General features: G+C 38.1%; 1 protein-coding gene across 3 annotated transcripts in view; it reads left to right on the forward strand.

The window, feature by feature from the left end:
- Positions 1 to 7,187: 7,187 nt before the first annotated feature.
- The window catches only part of LOC110040132 (ephrin type-B receptor 1-B-like), a 20,824-nt gene continuing 7,280 nt past the window's right edge, over positions 7,188 to 20,731 (forward strand). Inside the window, exons 1-11 of one of the 3 annotated variants that reach the window (XM_020745322.2) lie at positions 7,200 to 7,338; positions 10,068 to 10,242; positions 13,549 to 13,637; positions 15,964 to 16,639; positions 17,869 to 18,021; positions 18,286 to 18,639; positions 18,907 to 19,115; positions 19,449 to 19,518; positions 19,847 to 19,961; positions 20,154 to 20,185; positions 20,431 to 20,568. In XM_020745322.2, coding sequence (XP_020600981.2) covers positions 10,170 to 10,242; positions 13,549 to 13,637; positions 15,964 to 16,639; positions 17,869 to 18,021; positions 18,286 to 18,639; positions 18,907 to 19,115; positions 19,449 to 19,518; positions 19,847 to 19,961; positions 20,154 to 20,185; positions 20,431 to 20,568 — 1,909 coding nt within the window. In that variant the 5' untranslated portion in view covers positions 7,200 to 7,338; positions 10,068 to 10,169. Of the gene's footprint in view, positions 7,339 to 9,526; positions 9,992 to 10,067; positions 10,243 to 13,548; positions 13,638 to 15,963; positions 16,640 to 17,868; positions 18,022 to 18,285; positions 19,116 to 19,448; positions 19,519 to 19,846; positions 19,962 to 20,153; positions 20,186 to 20,430; positions 20,569 to 20,731 lie in introns of those variants that run through there. The other 2 variants (XM_089281741.1, XM_089281746.1) reach the window with 2 other exon arrangements.

The raw sequence follows: 20,731 nt of genomic DNA on the forward strand, positions 1-20,731 counted from the left end.
CACAGGTGGTGGCTTACGGGAAGTAGTCGCTTACGAGAGCTTACACCATATGGTGACTTCAGAGACTTATCCTGTGTTTTAAATGTCTTATCCATGTGAAAAGTCAATTTTGAGAAAAAAAACTCCGGTACTTCCTATTGAGAAATTTCCGTCTCTTGTACTGCCCAAGAATGCGATAATGTTACAACACCTTTTTATCCAATTTCCGCTCTATTGTTTGTCAAGTGGTCGCTTACGAGAGGTTAAACTTTTAGCTTTAAAAGTGGTCCCGGTCGCTTACGGTCCTTACGAGAGACGGTAGTTTACAAGAGTTCCAAATATAGTGATTTGACTTGGAAACTTTTGGTATTTTAGAAAACTGGTCGCTGAGGGGAGGTGGTCGCAGGCTTGCAACCGGAGTTTCGACTGTATTACATCAAGTATATAGATAGAGCTATATCTGACGTCAATTTGCAGCAGAAACCGTTGAAACTTGGCACTCTACTAGTTCTTTAGGCAACACACCTTCGGCTACAAAAAGCAATGTTCCCAAATTTGCCACAAACTCGACCTAATATATTTATATTGCTGTTGGTAGATGAAGCACCATTGGCAGACATGGGAATGGAACCCCAAAGGTAGGCTGTGAGCAAGCTCACGTTGGAACAAAAGCGCGCGCGGCGTAGCCGCGTGCGCGAAATCGAGCGGCGAAGCCGCGAGGCGAGAAAGTTGGCCTCACTTTCTTGGCGCCTCTTCACCAGACTCCTGCTTTGCTCTTCATCGCTCGCGCGTGTGACTCAGAGGAGACTATAAAATGTTTAAGCAAGCAACCGGAACGATGATCCTGCTGCCGAGTTATATGTTGGATCAATAGTGATCTAATCGGCTTCACATATGAAATGAAGAATAAAAAAGCAGAAACCGACACAACGTAGGGTGATTTTTTTTTTAGGTGTACTATATTTCGGCTGGCCAAACTAGCCTTCTTCAGGTGAGCCTGCTCGCAGGCTACGCCAAAGGTGGCCAGAAAAGCCTTTAACGTCGGGAAGGTCTGGAACCCAGTATGTTACCATGGAGACAAAACTGTTGAGCTCACATTGTGGAGCACATCCAGTGGAATCTTACTGCCAAGAAATACAAAGTGGCCTTGATATTTTTTTTTTTTTTGCATATTTGATCAGAATTTGGTTGAGTTTATGACGTCATCACTTAGCTTATTGGTATATTTTAAAAACTTAAATATATCTGGAACGAAAAGAGTTATTTGAAAATAGTAAAGAGCTACTTTGCCTATTAAATAAACCATTGTCGTTAGCCTAAACATAACCAAGCTTAATGATTAGGATAAACAAAATGAAATAAATTGCTCTCCCCGGCTGATGCGTGACACTCAAATCGATATAAAAATTCAAACGAAAATAAAAATTGAAAACTGATAAGGTGGAAAAATGTCAAAGCTCTATCTTGTGAAAAATAGCAAACTTTTCGAGCATAGCCTTTCAGCCTATAAAGGTTTTTGTAATCCGATCTGTTGCTTTTCTTTTCTGAATTTTTGCTGGCTTCTGTCCACCTTCATCAGAGTTGCAATCTGTAGGTTCGTTTTTGCTCGCGCTGTTAGCGCGTTTGCTATCGTTTTATCGATTTTGAATCAACTCTAGGTAAGCGCGAGGAACCGTTTTCCTTTCGTTTACGGCGGCGCTGAGTGCTACGACTCCAAGAAAGGCCTCTTGTGGTAGTTGGTAACACCGTGTTCGAGGATCTGGGCGTCCCTTAGCTGGATGCTGTGATCCGTGAACTCAGCATGATTCGCTGTTGCTCGCGCAGCCTGGATCATGCCTCGTGCACGTTCCACGAGCGCTTGCTTTCCCCGTCTTAGGTAAATGTACAGTCATGGCAGCTCTCTTTGCAGACGATCCCATGGACTCGGTCGATCATTGGTCAGCCCTTGGACTTCAATGTTGTTACTGGCCTAAAGACTGGCCGATGCCCAGTCTTTGGGACTAGGATGCCCAGGAAACAAATTATGATGTATTTGCCTCCTAAGTATCCCATAATATCTATTTGAAACAATAGAATTCAAAATGGCCGCCGTATCGCTGAAAAGGTCCATTTTTTAGTTTGCTGATAAAACGAGCATGCGGTTGTAAATGCTGGCATATTCGTCAGCTTTGGATACTATTCTATACTATTCGTTATCAAACACCCGGGAAACAACGTATAACACGAAGAACCACTGAAGTCCGGTAGTCTGTTTTAAATGTTTCCTTAAACGCTAGGAAATCGTCAATTTTCATTCTGTCAGTCTGAGGAACAAAAATCATGTTGATTCACATGTATACGTTGAAGGACCATTCTTTTCCTGGGAACCGCCTGGCCTTGATATAATAGCCGGTGGGGGTCTTAGCCCGAGGGAAAAGTAAACCTCTGGAGTAAGTTCGTAATAATAAGTAAGTAAGTGAAGGTAAGCTCGGGATTTTATGGTTTGATTCTCAGACCAACATTTTCTCTAATTCAATGACAGTTTCCGTCCCGAGAATATTCTTCGATTAGATTTTAGCAAAGGGAATTTAATTTGAAAGAGAAGTTAAATTTCACCGCAAGTGACGTTCACATGCGTTCGTTATGGGATTTTTCCCGGCCCGTAAGCCGCTTTTTAACTTTCTGAGAGTCTGTTGGTTGTGTCATTGAATGTTGTAGTGTAGATAAGTCATTAATGTAAGTAACACAAGAAGTAACGTAACGCGATATAACTTAAGGAATTACGGTCTTTTTTGTTAGAAATTAGACGAGTTGTGCGCCAGAATTTTCATAACCAGCCGGAAAGGGCAAAACTGTTTCTCAAAACAAATTTAATACGTAATTGAACTGAGATTCAATTAAGATCATCCAGAAACCACATCATGCCAGTCTTTTGATTCTCATCAGTTAAAGAAAAGTGGTAGTCAAAACTTGCAATCCCCACCCAGTGAGAAAGTGTACTTTTTGCGTAACGACAAATTTTGGTAGAACTTCATTTCAGTTCGTCTGAAAAACGATATTTTGTTTGAGAATTCGTCCGGCACAGTACAGGTTGTGTGATGAACGCCAAGTCAACCTTTGTTTACCACATGCAGCTGTTATCGTTCATTTGCAAATACATGGTTCTCAGTAGATGAACATTAAAGATAAGCCTGTAATACTTTGAACTGATAACATTACAACGTAATAAAGTCAGGTTATAGTAGATTTCATTGTGAGAATATGTAAATCCTTGCCATTAATAGGAGATAAACGCAAGATTTGTAATAGAGAAAAATGCATTTAAATCTCGTTAATATGAATATACGAGTATAACTTTTTAGTTATGCGGAAATTCATAACTATATTCTACTAAGTAAAATTGAAAGGCTCTCACTCGTAAGTTTTTAAGTCGTTCAATGTTTTCGTCTGAGTATCAGCTAATTAAGACTTTTAACAAAAAGAGTGCTAATAATTTTTCAAAAACCTCATCTGAGTTTTTGTCTGTTCTACTCGTCTTTTCTGGTTTGTGGTTTGATGACAGCTGCAACTGTTCGTTGATCAAAACTCGCATAGTGTCTCCTTTGTAAAGGAGAACTAAAGGCCCATACGATCGAAAAAACGGTAAGTTCTGGAAGCATGCACTCGATCATAGTTAGGGTTTTTTCTTTCTTTCCGTTGCCTAAAGCTCTCCCATCCTCAAGATCCTAAGAGACGTTGCTCGCACGCTACAGTGTAAGTAGCGCGCTGGTTTGTTTTCAGTATTGACTCATACCAGTCAAAAAAATGAACGCTCCATCAGAAGGAGTTCAGATAACTTGGTAAAGAACATTAACTATTATTTAACAATTCTAACTTAACATACTCATGCCTTTACCTCGCTTTCATAATTCATAGTTATCCACTCCCTGTGGAGAGTGGAATTAAGGTTTCAGGCGAAACTAATATCTCTACAATTAGCTACTATCACCGCAGTCTTTCACGTGCATAGTTGGTCTAAAGACGGGCCTGAAGGAGTAACGTAGAAACTGGTATTTGCCTATTTTGTTAGAGGGAAAATGGAATTGGGGGCACTGGGAGTGGGAATCACAAACAAAAGAATGGGAATGAGACTGGAGTTGGGCAAAATTTGACTGAGCTGGTAAACTGAGGACCGTCTCTAAACTTGTCACATAATGCAAAATACATGCGGTAATTGACAATTATTCCACGAGCGCGCGTTGGATATGAAATGGTAGACAGCTAACGAGGCGTTGGCTACAACCATCTCATATCCAACAAGTGGGAGTGGAATAATTGTTTTATCAAAAACGCCCCAAAAATATAGCAAACAAAACGAAATAAAAAATAAAAACGCCCCAAAAAATCACGCGTACGCAGGAGCGTACGCTTACTATATTCGTATAGCATGGTATAATGGTTCATAACCCATGATGGCTACGGCAATGAAAACCCCCGAATAGCATTATCCAATGATCCAGTTTTTAATAATATGCGATACTCGGTTTTCTCAGTTTTAACGTGTGCACTTTCAGGTCAAAAAACTGCTGCGGAGGAGACTACAATTTAATTGGCATTAAGATTTTTCAACAAATATAACTGGCGTGAAATAAAACAGTGATATTTCCCAACGATATCACAATTACCTGACCTCCTCCCCGTGCTCTGAAACTATTCAAATTAGATTATGTGAAGTTTTAAGTCCATGAGCAAGTTAACAGCACTCTTTGTGTGTTTTCGTTGTTTAATGAGCATTATCGCGTGCTACTTTGTAGTCAGTAGCTACCCGAACATATAATCGAGGTATAAGTACAAGGAATACTCACCAGGCAGACTAAACTCCAGTATCAAGGAGATAACTCATTTAGAGCGTTCACTGAGGTAATGATCGTTCGAAATACTAGATATCCAAGTTCTAAACCTTCGCCTTCCCACGTGTAAAACCACGTCTGTCAAAACCATGGCGGTCGGACACCGTGAGCTGATCTGGTGAGCAGGCAACTTTTAGCTGCGCTAGACGATTTTGTACGCTCCAGTGGCAACAACATTACACGTTAGCTCAAATATATGAATTTTATGTTCTCGCGGCACCTTGTATACTGACCACAAGAAGCCAATGAAAACTCCCGAATAGCCTTATCCAGTGATCCAGTTTTTAATAATATGCGATATCTGTACGCGTGATTCATCGACCTGTTTGTTGTACTAGGATATTGAGAAAGAGAAAACCAGTGTCCGGACCCGCCGCCATGTTCAGACATCAGTGACTGCAATACTGCGGAATCACCTTAACGCAATCGGTGCCAAGCCCTGGACTTGCTTATATTTCTTCCTTAGCGCGAGCTCAATACATAGAGGGTATTACAAGGTGGCGAGAAGATATGAAATTTACAGTTCTAAAATTCATATCTTCGAGCTAATGTTTTTTTTATTATTATTATTATATAGACATACTGATGACGGCGTTTTTGACGATTTTGCAAATGGAGCATAAGCTATTGTGAATCCCAACTAGTATGAGGCTGACCAGTTGGCTATTTGCACAACGCGGTCGAGGAGTTGAACAAATCTAGATAGCGGTAGGGAGGAGGATTTGAACCAGGGACCTCCAGATTTCAAATCCAGCGCAAATCTGTAACCGGCTAGTACAAATAATATAACTGAACGGAGATATCCGCAGTCAGTACGAATGCACTTGAAGGTTATTGACGTCGGTCATCCGAGGCACATCCAAGGTGGTCGAGGATCATGATCGCCCGAGGCCTTTCAAAGATCCGAACATTTTCGAACATCTCCGACAATTACCCGAACCCTTCCGCACATCTTTAAAGATTTCCGAAGATCATCCGAAGCTTGCCGAAGACTTCAGAACATTGTCAGAAGTTTTGCGGATAATTTCGGAAATTTTCGAAATATATTTGGAATACCTAAACAAACGATGTGTAGTGTATTATTATCAAGTAATCAGATGATAATTCTCGTGCAATTTGGAATAAATAAACTAAGACTTTTCCAAAGACTACAAATTGCGCTCGCCAGTAAAATTTACTCGTGTTTATTTATTCCAAATTGCACTCGATATCATATGACTACCTACGCTTATCAGAAACAGGGCTGGCCTGCGACTTCGAAGACTGGCGTGCCCAACGTGGGAGAGATATATGGTTCTCTAGAATTACTTGCATTTACAGCCTGCTTTCTTAAGATAACGAATTATGTCTGCTTGCCGGCTTTTTTTAAATAAAGTCATTAAAAACAAATTTCCTGATTCTTGTTTCTTGATAGAACAACAAACGTATTGTCACAGCAGAGAGGTCCGTTGTTTGTCTTTTAATTTTATGAAACATTCTTCATGTTCTTTTCGCAATACACTTCAACGAAGGAAGGCCAGAAGTCTTGAAAAGGGCGAAACTTCACAGAATTACGAAAGGGTTTAAAATCATGACTGAACGTTAATTGAGTTCGCTTTCAGAGGAAATTAATTTTTCGGACAGTGTCTGAAAACATTATGCTAGCAGGGGCTTTAATCCCGACAAAATAATTGATCTGCTTTAGTTTGCCCGTCCAGATGAAGCCAAAGATTATTTTATTAGCCTCAATTGTGACCTCGTTATCCAAACAAATGATAGAAAGACTAAAAAGAGGGCGATCTTGATAAAATTTCCTGGTGTACAAAACATTTTCTCCCAGTGTCTCGGAATTATAAATGAAAAATGAACAATTATTGTAAAGCAGGAGGACCGTTCATCACAGACTCAATGAATGAGAGTAAGCAACTCAAAAAAACTCTGTTACGACTGGAGTCTCAGACGATTGCTAAAAATTGTGCTCAAACCACACACCTGATACTATAGGAGAGCAAGATTTTTAAAGAAAATTGCATCTACGATGTACATTGTTACGTAGTGATTCAGAAAGCCGAGAAATGTTGACTTATGAGTCTAACGTCTTCAATATCAGTGATAAGCGGTAATTGCTGATCTTATCTGATGAAGCCGGAGATTATTAGCTGTGTTATCTTTACAAAAACACGCATCAATTCTACACGATATCAACATGGCGAAATCTACCAAAAATTCTTCGTCTCCTCCACCTCCATACATACACACTATATGTACCTCCTGAAGTATTTTGAATTACATTTAGTGTGAGAACTGTACTGCCGACAATCTCAAAATTGAGCTCATATGTGTTGAACTGATTTGTCTACATATATGTATGTATAATATTGAACTGATTTGCTCATATTGAACTGAATTCTTCACTTCCTAATCTTTTCCTATAGTCGCTATGGACGTCATTTGTCGAGTACTGTCTCGCGTTTATGAATCATAATTGACGCATCACTTCTCCTGTCTCCAGGTAGGTACGTTTCTTGTCTTAATACTTCACTTCCCAACAAAGATTTCCAGTTCAGCTGCAGACGTTTATAGAAATGAGGTATCATAACTCTCATTACATTAGTGATCTCTGCAGTTGGATGAAGCTATCTATATGTGGTTAAAACTGTCTTTAAGCGGAAACACTGAGATAAATAGATATTTCAAAGCCAGTCATATAATATCACCTAAACTCAAAACATTTAGAAGTAGGTGAATGAAATCCTGTACGACTTTAATAAGGATCAATACATGATTCGTTTAATCTGTGCCACGTACCCTTAGCAGCGTAGAGAGTATATTATGTATGGTAAATAGAATATCGAGTCAAGTGCAGAGTGAGTACACTGGACTCCAGTTCATAAATCTTAATAACAAAAATGTGCAAAATGTGGGCCGATATCGGCAGAGTTAACAAAAATACATGATAGTTAGCCATATCATGTCTAAAGCAAGAAGACGGATGGTCATAACCATGTGTCATTCTGTGCGGTACGGTTAAGTTCATTTTTTCGAGCTTCCAAGTCTGCGTCTCTTTAGAAAGTCAGTACCTACTAATCGTTGGGAGAAAAAGTATAAATTAAGGTCTGTAATTGAGGCTATCCTTTCAGCGTGCTTGTTTATCTAAACGCTTACTCATTATCAAGCGCCCGGTTGACATAAGGTACACTAAGTACCAGTTTAAATCGCTATCTACAACGCGAAACGTTCCAAGCGTCAGGTCTCTCTTGGGGGTGGCGGGAGGTCTAACACCCGCTGCAGTGTTTAGCGTCAATCTCATACTTTTTAATACGCGGCTCAAGCGTAATAACGGGTCATGCCTATGTTCAGCTATCTGACAAACTAGTTGACTTCTTTTTTTAATAATTAATCACAGATGTCAAACGAAACAAAAAACAACAAAGACAATCAGAAATCTGATGAGCATATTATTAACTTCATTTTAATACATAAAGCCTTACAACTGGGGTGTTAAAATGGTGTCAAAGTATTTAACGCCAAAGAAAGTGTATGATGCGATGACTCGTGTCACCAGCTTGGACCTCGTGGTGTTAAAATGATCTTTGCGACGATTTACTGAACTAAGTTGCTCAGCAGAGTGTATCAAAGCAAGTTATTTAAAAATTAAGGTGTCAAATCTCCCCAGGGGGGCATGTGTTACAAAAAATGTCTAAAATTTCAGACATTTTGCCAGGGGCTAGTACCCTGCTTAGCTGTGTCTCACACCTAATGAGTGGGTGGCAGGTGGTAGTAGAAGCCACGCTCTTAGCTCGTCGTAGGGTAAGAACTAAGTTTAAACCCCCTTAATGAGTGAAAAGAACGAAGTTAAATAGGATTTCCCAATGACATGCGCTAGCATTAGTTATATTCTCCTTACAACATAACTACCCAGCTGACCAGATGCTAAGGGAAACCAATGCCCATCAACTATCGGCTGAGCGAGTGCCTTGAGGAACCAAAAATACACACAGAAACATTTGAATAAGAAATAGTCGGCTGAAACAGTTGATGAACTGTGTCAGCAAAACAAAAGCAATGAACATACGTACACTCTACGATAGAAGGTGGCTGCCTTGTATTTCACATCTTCACCAGATATTTAATTTAGAAATTACCATCTAAACGTTACTGAACTAGAAAACAGCAGAACAAAGTGAGTTTGAAGTCGGTTTATGTTTGGCCATTTACATGGTTAATTTCAGTTGGCATCTTAGGTTTGTATTATGAAAAGGCAGAAAGCTTTATTTGCCCACATGTGTAACTATTTGCCTTTGACTCAATTTTATTGAAAACTTTTCACTTAGAGTATTTGCACAGCTTAACTGCCCTTTACAGAGTCGGAGCTTAGAAGAGCTTAAACCCTCTTTCGTATTGCGTGCTTTTGCTATCAAAACATGAAATCTAGGTTTTAAATCGGAACTGTTAACCGCAGCAATTCCCTCCTCGTTTTTCTTTTTTAATAGCTTTCTTCCTCCACTGTCTCCGTAAATATTGGCCTCGAGCTATCTGATCCTTAAAATTTTAATCTCGTGGAACCTTTTAAGATATAACGAGGATTAAAACGCATTGGCGGAAATTTAAAAGCCCAAATGCGCAGCATATTTCATCAGAAGACGTCTTAATCTCACTTTTGTGGTTTGTCGCTAATACCGCTTGGGCTCTTCGTCTTGAGTGTCACAGATTCATCCCGGCGTGTGTCTGGTGATAAGATTAAAAGAAACGCATTCAAATTTCAGACAAAGAGCGAAAAGAGACTACCCAATTTTACTAACTTTTATTTTACAGATAATCATTTATTCCCGTGGCGCCAGAACATGAAAGAACTATTGTCTTCAAGAATGATGATTAGAATTTTCATAAAATCAAAAACACACCTGCCCGAGGCAATTCACTTTAACTCTTCAATAATTGATGAATTCCAATTTCGCCAAATGTTTACGCGGCCATAGCGATCGAAAAGAACAATTAGGATCCAAAAGAAACAATAGAGGCTGAAAAACGGAGGATGTAATTGATTTTGAAGCATTACTGAAGCTGCCCAGCCCAAACAACGAAAAATTGGTCAAAGTCGGCGCCGTAAATGACAAGAAAGTGGCTTTAATATCAATGGATTTCATTTTCGAATCTCAGCAGAGGTAAAGGTAAAAGTAAATGTTACTTTGGTCAAGTCGCTCCACTTTGTAACCAGTGTGATTTTATGTTTATGTTTAGCAGTACGTCATTTCCGTATCATTCACTTCCGTTCTGATTGAGAAAGCCGCTGCACGATTCCAAACAGTTCGACGCGTGTCACAGAAATGAAGAAGATTGGACATGGCTTGGAAAAGTTGGATTTTCTTCGTTAAATTGGCCACGATTCTCTTCCGTATCTCAGTGGAAGATAGAGGTAAGAGAATTTTTCTCCTCTTTAGGAATTAAGCGAGTAAACTCAAATATTGCGGTCTCACGTGAAAACGAAAATTTTTCTGGTTTGCCAGTGGTTGCGGCGCTTGAGTGGAGGGGCACGATTTTGTCGGATTTACTTGTCCAGGAGGTAATAAATCGCTTTCAAAGGATGACCTCCTTTGGAGATCTCTGTCGCTGTATGCGTGACTTTCCCAACTCTATGTAGATCTGTCATTCGAACGCTTAAGGAATATTGACTGCGATGAAACGTAATCTAAGCAGCGATGATGCGTTGCGGTTGTTCTTTCCCAATGGGTGGTTACTACTGTTTACTTCGGCTACAAAAACACGGATAAGGCGAGGCTATCAAAACCAGTTAGAGACCAGACCCGATAACGGCGTATTCGCTTAATTTTAAGCGCTATTAGAGAGGAGAGTCGAAGGAAGTTTCTTGAATTACGTTCCAGAGATTCGTCCGTCTGCTGATCAGAAATCTATTTCTAAGAAAAAGAAAAGTTCTACCACACTTCCATCGCATGTAAATGACGTTTTCCAGTGAAAATATGTAATGTGAATTTTTTTTTTAGCTTTGTTTGGAAAGTGTGGCCGCTTTATTTTCAAATCGCACGCCCAAAACTCAAATAATTTGGAAACCTGACACGCCACATTTGAGACTCTTTTTAAGTGGAGTAGGTTTCTTCGATATTCTGCTATTTGCCCAGCAATTAGCACGTCTAACATTTAACTTCCGATCAGCGTTGGTGTTCCTTTTGCGCTGCGAAAAACCTACCTAGGGAAAGTTTGAATTTAGATAATTTTCGTTTTATTTAACGTAATGCATTGCTGTTCATAAAAGGTTGGATAACCGTACAACTACACCTTTTATGTCTTTAATGGTTCGCAGCTTGAGATTATTCTGCTAATGATCTCACTACTCTTAAATGTTTCGAACGCAATTCGAAGTTACGACGATTTCTTTATTTCCAAGACAAATGAAACGATTCTTTACTTTTCTAATGTCACTTACTCGTAGAGGTAATTGAAAAAATGATGACTTTAACAGAAACATGTCTGTTTCTTTTGTCGTTGACTGTGTCAGGCTGGAAAGAGATTTGCATACAAGCTGCAATCGAAGCATAAATGTTTTGCTTGATGGGAAGAGTGCAAATTCGTAAACAACACTTAAAGAAGGTTCGGATTTAACAGCTGTTTCCAAAAGATGTTTACAACAATTGACATTTATTGCTGGCATGGTTCGTTATTTGATGAAATGTTTTCTGTAGAAGTTTTTCACCCCAGCGTGGAGCGGGTTTAATCCGTGCGCGGTAAAGACCAGAATTCTGTAATAAACAGGAAAGTTGTCGCTAATGCAAATACAAGATGAAAGCAATATTATATGCAAATCGATTTCAGGAAGCATTATCTTTTTTAAGCCTTTAGGGGTAAAAGTGTTATTTCCTTTATCAACTTCAGTTCACCGAAGTTAGGTCTTGGTTAAAAGTAAATACTTTTAGTGGAGTAAAGTAATTAAATTACCACCCGAACAAAATTAATTATCATTGTACACCAGTCATAAGGGTTTAAAACAATTTAATTTTTGCATGGGTTCGGTGTCCTGAGATCAGAAGAATTTTTTTTCCGGTTTTGAGTCTTGTTTAATCAGTAGCGATGTTCAGTATTATCTTCAGAACATCTTTAATACAAGCCATACATTTGGAGTCTGGCTGACTCACAGAGAAGGCTTCAATATGCTGTAGTTTGGGGTCACAGTAGGAGTTGCACAATAATTTGGTTTTTCTTTTCTGTTGAGTCACAGAATGGATTTTTACTTCACTGCACACAAATACATGGAGTACTTGGGAACAACAAATCTTGTTCCAAACTTTTTATAAAGTAAACATTATGATTCACGGAATTATATTTTTTGTTTGGTGTATAAAATAGTCACGTTGAAAATCATAAGACACATTTTTGTTTTTTAGTTTAGTGTTTAATCTGTATGATTTCCCAGCATGATAAAAATAAGTGATAAATGTATTAACTTCTTACTTGATAAATCTTAAATTTCTAGTAGAATATAGATCAAGCTAGTCCTTCAAGTATCATAAATAAACCATTGTGAATCTGAAACTATGCTTAATCTTCTTTACTAATGTCTTCCACTTAACTCATTTTACCACAACATGTATATGAGACCCATCTCTATGTTGTTTTTAGTTATGCTTCTTAATTCCTTGCTAGAAGAGGCTCTTTTCCAACACCAGGAAAAGAGCTTCTGCTAGCAGGGAAGCCTTCTTAATATGGCTCAATACAGATCTGTGAATATGACAGTCTTGTCATAATTTTTGAAGAAAAAACACTGTGAGCTCCCTTGAGAACTTTTTCCTTTTCCAAAACCAAAAAATATATATTTATCCCTTCATTTCTTAACTATTGGTATCCCTATTTGTCAGTAGAATGACAGGACTGGTAGGTTTACTAATACTCCTGGATTAGATACCTGGGCCTGGTTGTTTGAAGCCTGATTAAGCTAACCCAGGATTAGTGAGAATTTTGATTTGAGTTTTGTAACTTTTTGGTGTGGGTTTCTGTGTATACTGTTTTGTCCTTCAGTTTTGAGCTTGACCAAGCTCAAACTACACGAAATGTAAGCAGTAAAGAACATTTTTATGCAAAAAAATTAATACTTTGGTTAACTTTTAATCCTGGGTTAGTGTTAACAGGCTTTTGAACAACCCTGCCCTGGTCATTGCTGGGTCTTTTCCAATAGTTTGGTCAGCCTACCCTATCAATTGTCTTTCTCATTTATCTTTGCAGGCAGAGCTAAAGTTGCTGTGCGCGTGTGCCTAAAAAACTCACATGCTCAGAAACACAGCAAATGTAACCTAGCAAGATCTTGGTGGTTGACTTCATCTCCCAATAACAATTAGATTTTCTCTTTCTTGTTTGACTAAGTGCAACTCATCTAAACAATCGTACATATAATCTTTTTTTCCACATGCCATAGTGAGCATACACCTGTAGCTGTGTGTCGTTTCAGTACTACATGTATTCATTCAAAGAAGGCTTAGTTTTACCAAAAGTATTTGCCAATATTGATACAAGCTCTTCAGCATGGTGTAAATGTTATGCGGTTGATAATCTTCCAAGCCAAAAGGGAAGTCTGCTCACAGTACATGTATGTTGAGCAGACAGCTGATGAGAACAAATAAACCCTGTACTTGAGGATGTACCATTATTGCTCGTGCAAGGTTCAGGTCTCAACTTGTTGCTAACTGGATATGAAATTCTATTTTAATGCTCACAGCCATCTTGCTAGAAAGACCTACACCTGGTGTGACTGGTCCACAGAGCTGGTACTGGGAGACATCACATAGTGAGGGCCATGGATCAGGGGTAATTAGTTGCATGCACTGATCTATGTATGTTCATAACTCAATTAACTTTTTAAGGCCGCTTGTTTTCACTAGTGAAGGAGTCGTAGTCAGAGTCGTAATCAAACCAACCAAGTCAGAATCAGAACACCCATTCCACTTAAGACCCTTTCGCTTACGATTCAGTGAAAACTATAAGTAGATTGTCAGAGTCAGAAGCAAAAGCGGAAGAATAAACCAATCACTTGTTTGGTTCCTGGCCTTGTGATTGGTTGGTTCTTCCACTTCTGCTTTCAACTATGACAATCTAGTTTTCACTGGATTGTAGAACGTAAAGGACAAATATGTAAATTGAGTTGGAAGAAATGGAGACATTCTGATTCTTCCAACTCTGACTCCGTTGAGCTTATGACTCTGCTTACGCCTCTGATTTTTGATTTTCCTATTATTATTATTATTATTATTATTATTATTATTATTATTATTATTATTATTATTATTATTATATTGGCCTCATGGTTAGTGTGCTCGACTCCGGATTAAGTGGTCTGAGTTTGAACCCCGGCAGGGAGTATTAAGATACTTTAATCTCACAGTGCCTGTCTCCACCCAGGGCCGGGTTGTTCAAAGCCTGATTAAACTAACCCAGAATTAATGAGAATTTTCTTTTCAGTTTTGTATTTTTTTTTGGTGAGGTTTTCTGTTTGTCCTTCAGTTTTGAGCTTGACTAATCTCAAACTACACAAAACATAAGAAATGAAAAACAGAAAAATGGTTACTTTGGTTAACTGCTAATAATCCTGGGTCAGGGTTAACCAGCTATCAAACAACCCAGCCCAGGTGTACAAATGGGTACTGCAAATTTTTCAATGTTGGGGGTAACTCTGCAATGGACTAGCATCCCGTCTAGAGAAAAAAAATATTCCTAGTCACTTCATGCTACAGAAACTGGGATATGCTCCAGCCTGATGGGTCACTTGGCTTATATGCAGACTTTACCTTACCTACAGTATTACATGTATTGTTATTATTACTATTATAGCTGTAATAATAATAACAATGACAATGACAATGATAATGACAATGACAATAATAATAATAATAATAATATATTATTATTATTATTATTATTAACATAACTATTATTGTTATTATTATTACTACTATTATCATTACCAAGGCTTCTCAGCAGTACAAAGTAAAATATAGCTCTCAGAAACCACATGATGTGTTTGAAAATTCATATATAGCATTAAACAACATATGTTTTGGATGAAACATCATCCATCATCTGTTTACAAGAATACCTGAGAAAATAGGCAATAAATGGTTAACAGTGTGTAATGAAAATAAGAATATTTTAAGGATTAAGTGGTGAAACAGAAAAAGTGAAAACAACTAACTGCTCATTTTCTAAGTTATTCTTGTAAAATGATGATGGATTATCTTCCCTCTGAAACATGTCTTGTTTATTACTTAATAATACTTATAATGCTTCTCTTGTATTTTCTATCAATACTAGTTATTTTTACCATTGAACCTTTGAAATGTAATTTAGGAGAAAGTATATTTTTTGAATATTACATGTTCGCAGAACAAGTATATTTTTAAATGTCTTTTTATACAAAAATGCGTTATTTTTGATCCACAACAAATTTGGGAATAAAAAATGTCTTTTGAGAACTTTTTGAGTGAAAAACTTTGCAGTGCTTTTCATAAGTTTTTAAAACTTTAGGAAACATTGAGAAGGAAGCCATTAAAGCACACTCAATTGATGTGCCAATCACGTGGGTATCCAATTGCAGGTATCCACTCACAAAAAGTTCAAATTGGATACCTGTAAATTGGACACCCACATGATGGCACACTGGTTATGTGACAAATAGGCACTCAGAGAACCAATCACAATTGAGAATTTTGTTATAGATCCGATTATTATAATTATTATTGTAACAGTTGTTGTTGCTACTTGGGTACATGTATACTTTTTGGCTGCATTTCTTCTTGTCTTTTGGTGCCATGGATGAAGATTTTCATGTGATGCTGACCCTGAGGCTGTTGTGTGGGGATCAGGCAATAGCCTCATTAAATTCAGAACACAGTCATCAGGCTGAAAGCTAGGATTCATCCAATCAATGAGATCTGATTCTGATCCCCATTGACTATCGTTAACATCTTACAACTGTGACATCACTTTGAATATGCTGTTGACCTTGTAGAAAATGGAAAACTACAATGTGGTTTTTAAGTTGTACATGTAGGATTGTATTCATTTGAAAGTAAGAAAAGACTCCATAAACAAAATATATTTTTAAGTTGCTGATGTGTCTTTTAATCTCTTCTTTTAGTGGTCAACCTTTCCCTCTGACAGTGGAACATTTAGATATACTGTCTGTGACATTGGTGTACAACAGCCAAGCAACTGGATATGGAGTTATGGCATTGATCACAACAAACTTAAAAGAATTGATATTGCAATCAACTACTCAATGAAACGATGTGCATTGTATGACGATGCTAATGTAAGAAAATTCTGCTCTGAAAGGTTTGATGTTTATGGTTATCAGTCAAATCAGGAACCAAATAATTCATATTCTGATCCAAGAAATGGACACTACAGCAAAATGGAAACAATTTCATTACCAAGTAATTCATCTAACCAGTCTGTCAGTGTACAAAACATTGCAGAGATGTCCCTTTTCATCAAGGAAAGAACTTCAAAAGTCTTCCTTGCTATTCATGACCAAGGAGCTTGTCTTGTGGTAAACTCCATTGTGGTGACATATAATGTTTGTCCAAGGAAGACTTTACCTGATAGTCTTGTATTGTTGCCTCAGACAATTGCTCCAGTTAATGAATCTAAAATTGTAAAAGTTATGGGTAAATGTGCAGCCAATTCAGAACCTACCGCACCAGAATTGGGTGCCAACTGTGGTAGCAGTGGAGAGTGGGTCAGAGGAGATGTTTCTACAGGTGAATGTCTTTGTATAGCTGGATGGGAGAAAGTTGCTTCTGAATGCCAAGGTATGTAGTGGTCGTTGATTACTTCCAAACAGTTAAAAACTCACCTTTTTCATTCCAGCGTTTTTTTTCGTAATTTTTAGTGCAGTAGATCTTTTTCATCACTATTTTGATCTAGTATTTTAATTATTTATTGTTTCCTGTTTTCCATTTTACTGTGTGAATTTACCTCATTACTGTAATTTTTACCCTTTTTACTAACTTTATATTGTGAAGCGCATTTGAACATTACTTTATGGAATTAGCGCCATATAAATATATTGTATTATTATTAGTATTTATCCAAATGCGGTCGATGAGTTTAATTTCTCTGCTTCTGACGTGTAACCTGTAGTTTAGTCAGTAGTGTTAGACCAAATAGCTTTCAATGAGACATTTGAAGATTACACTATAACCCTACAAGTCTTAACTTACAGCTGTAACTTACCGCCGATGACCCGGGAAACGGCCTTCAACAATAAAATTATTATTAATGTCAAATAAAGAGCTTATCAGGTTTTAAATTGTTTGCAGACATAAGGATGACCCTTGTGGATCATTTACAATACTGTATACTTTCGCCCATTGTTATCTGTGAATACCTTCCAGTTCTATCAGAAATGTCAGAAATGGTGGTTATGAAATGTCTAAAGATAAGCTAAACGAGTTACTGTAGATAACGTACCTCCCGCAGGCTTGTGATTCTTCATAATAATTATTAGATAGCAATCAATAGATCTAATCTCAGCTAATTGGGATCATGAAATACCCGTGAAACGATGCCCAGATTCTACTCTAGGTGTTTCTTTCTACATCGTTTAAATCGTCACCATCACCGCCATATTACATGTGGATAGCAGCGAAAGAGCGATACCTCTTAAACGTAGCCGCTGACCGGCTCGTAAATGTTGGATGTATAGGGGATCTGTAAAGGGGGTTTTTTATACGTAAAGTTTATCTGGGCACATAGACCGGTCCTCTAGACTCAGATCTCTGTTTTAAGCAAAATAAAGAAACAACTTCAAAAGCTTTCTACAATTATGACTACGGTAAGTCCTTTGTTGAAGGCAGAGCAAACTGCAATTGTTTTTAGCGAAATTTAAGACGCAAACAATACAAGTTGAAATAATCAGCCCGACTTTTTCAATTACGTTTCCATGGCTTAGTGCCTCGTTAACGCCATTATGTTTATTATGTAACAACGCAGATGTTTAGGCTCTCACATGGCTAACTTTCGTTACTTCTCTTCAAAGTGTGTGCACTTGGCTATTTCAAAGACAAGCTTGGAAACGTTAAATGTTCCAAATGTCCAGAACATAGCGTCGCGGGCACAGGCAGGAAAAGTTGTAAATGCAAGCGAGGATTTTTTCGAGCGACGTGGGAACGTTTTTCAGATAATTGCACAGGTATTGTATTAAAACTTTGTGATTGTTTGTCTGCCTACTGTAGCTGGTTATAAGGCTGTGGGTCATTACGCCTTGGCGTGACTAAGGAGCTTGATCCCGCCAGCTTGAATTCCTTTGATGATCATTTACTTAACAATCCTTAAACCAGTGATTATTTTAACACGCGGGCTCCCTGTTAAAGTGCAAAAATTGGTGTGAATCTCTCTTGGTTAGAATGCCACTAATCAAAACCTAATGTGTATGCGTTATGCCTGGTCTCTTTAGGTATTCCTTCTGCGCCAAGACATTTACGAAAGTTGGACTTTAATCAGACAACAGTGAGCCTATCTTGGTCGCAACCTCGTCACCTCGGTGGCCGAAATGATTTATTTTATGAGATCGAATGCAAGATCGTGTGTCGGGAAGACGAATTAAGCTGCAGTCAAGACTGTGGAACACAAGTACTCTTTCTACCCAGACAAGGAAACTTTTCGCAAACCAAAGCGACTGTAACCAACTTGTTTCCACGAACGGGGTACATATTCAAGATATACGCAAAAAATGGTGTCAGTGCAGTAGCAGAGAAAGACGGATACTCTTCCAAGTTTGCGACATCAGAAGTCACTACGTTGGAATCAGGTATAGCGATCTCGTTGATTCGATCGCACTGTACTAGTGATCTTCATACGAGAAATTTTCGTTTCAGTAATTCCTTTCCCTTCCCTTGTTTATATCTTTGCTGTGTTACAACGATTCCCTTCCCTCTTTTTCTTCTTTCTTACGTTTACGTGTTTACCAAAATAATTACGCTTTGTTTGTATCTTTCCCATCTTCAGATAACGTTCTCATCTTTTCCCTTTCCCTCTTTTTTCTTACTCCTGAATCTTACGTTCGTTTATATTTTAGCTCCTGAAAAACCCGAGGTAACAATAAGGAGAACTGATAGCACCTCTGTGATTGTATCATGGACTCTAAACAATGGCAATGAAGGCATCCATTACTACCTTGTGACATACCGTAAATTATCAGATGGCTCAGATGAGCACACAATCAACACAACTCAAACTAAAATCGAAATAACTGGACTTGAACCTGGTGTTGAGTACGAATTCGAGGTGAGTGTCCAGTCAGTTGTGTGATTGTCCAGTCAGTTGTGTGAGTGTCCAGTCAGTTGTGTTCTCAGCTACATTTGACTGAGTTAATTTTTGAAACATAAACCGAAAGACAATCAAAAGGACAACAAGAGGAAAGGATCTTGTTTTTTTGTTTTTTGCTTTTTTTTTTAAACTTTGGATTTTAAGGGTGCCATTTTCTTCTTACATGTACGTCTGGCGATACCAACAATCACAGAGGAGTCCAAAGCAACTCTGCGATCTTAAGTGTTTATCTTCCCGTTTTTCCTTATCTGGTTTCAAGAATAATGAAGTTCCACTACTTATTGGTTTTAGGTTGTTGCAAAGAACAGCATGGGATTTGGCCCGAAAAGTGAAGAAGCCAAAACGCAAGGCAAAAAAATAGGTAAAAACCATTTGTGTGCTGCCCTGAATATTTCTTTCATTCTTCGGATGACAAATGCAAGTTTTTTCTTACTTGTACTCCCCATATATCTTATAATGGCATTAACCTACTTGCATTATATCATGAGAAGCGCTCTTTTGTTAGCTAGGCTTCTCACTGTCTATTCTGCTGTACATAATTTTATAGTCTCTAGCTTAGCAGTGTGCGGTTGCTAAAAAGTGGCGGCCGCTTCTTTGCGTTTTCTAATTGTCTGTGAAGTGGATTTATATAATTCACATGTCGAGTTTTGAAAGATTCATGCTGGTGATTATGGTTCATTGTGTTGTAGTCTCAAAATTTGATGACAAGAAGAAGCTTTGGCTTTTGATTGCTGTGGCCGCAGGAGGCACCATCTTCATTCTGGTTATCATTGTTATTATCACAGTGGTTATTTCAAAACGGAGGTAATGGATCTTTTTTAATGTTTTAAGGTGTAATATTTAAGTGCTCGACTGAACGTTTTTTGTAACTGAAGTCTTAATTTTCACCTGATCAGTTGCGAACATGAGTTAACGTCCGCGTTTGAGCTCTTGCCTTGCCTCTGCTGTTATGTTCTTAATGACAACTCCTTTTATTGCTGTTCTGATTCCTTGCAGGAAATTCCGGAAACGAGCTACCACATTTGAAGGTCAGTCTGAATATTTATTCACATGAGCGATTTCAGTTGGACTAAGAGGAAATGTTCATTTAATTTTAGCTTTACTGTAAATTGTTAGCTAGGGAGTGACAGACCGTTTGCACTGTTTTGTGATATTTTTTTATGTCTTGCTGTTATTTCCGGTACCAGTGCCACTAATATCATTTAAATTGACACCGTATTAACTTATCAGTCCGTTAGTAATTTCATTGTTTGATTTCTCCTTATTTCTGTAGCAACTGAGCTTTTTGCTAATCATGGACTGAGTCAGTACGTTGATCCCAGTAACTATGGTGATCCGATAGAAGCTGTCAAGACGTTCGCTGCTGAGATTGACAGATGTCATATCAAGTTAGAGTGTGCCGTTGGTGGAGGTTTGTACTTACTCAGTGGATTTATCATTTTCAAAGCAAAGGAAATTTATTTTAGTTCATTCTTCAGTTACACATTCTCTACAAACCGTGTGTTTATAACTAAACTTTTACAAGACCCAGAGAATGTTAAAGTTGCCTTCCGGATCGCCAAAAGTTTTGAGTA

The sequence above is a fragment of the Orbicella faveolata genome, unplaced genomic scaffold (genome assembly GCF_042242905.1).
Source record: "Orbicella faveolata isolate gen_17 unplaced genomic scaffold, um_ofav_v1 contig_12, whole genome shotgun sequence".
NCBI lineage: Eukaryota > Metazoa > Cnidaria > Anthozoa > Scleractinia > Merulinidae > Orbicella > Orbicella faveolata.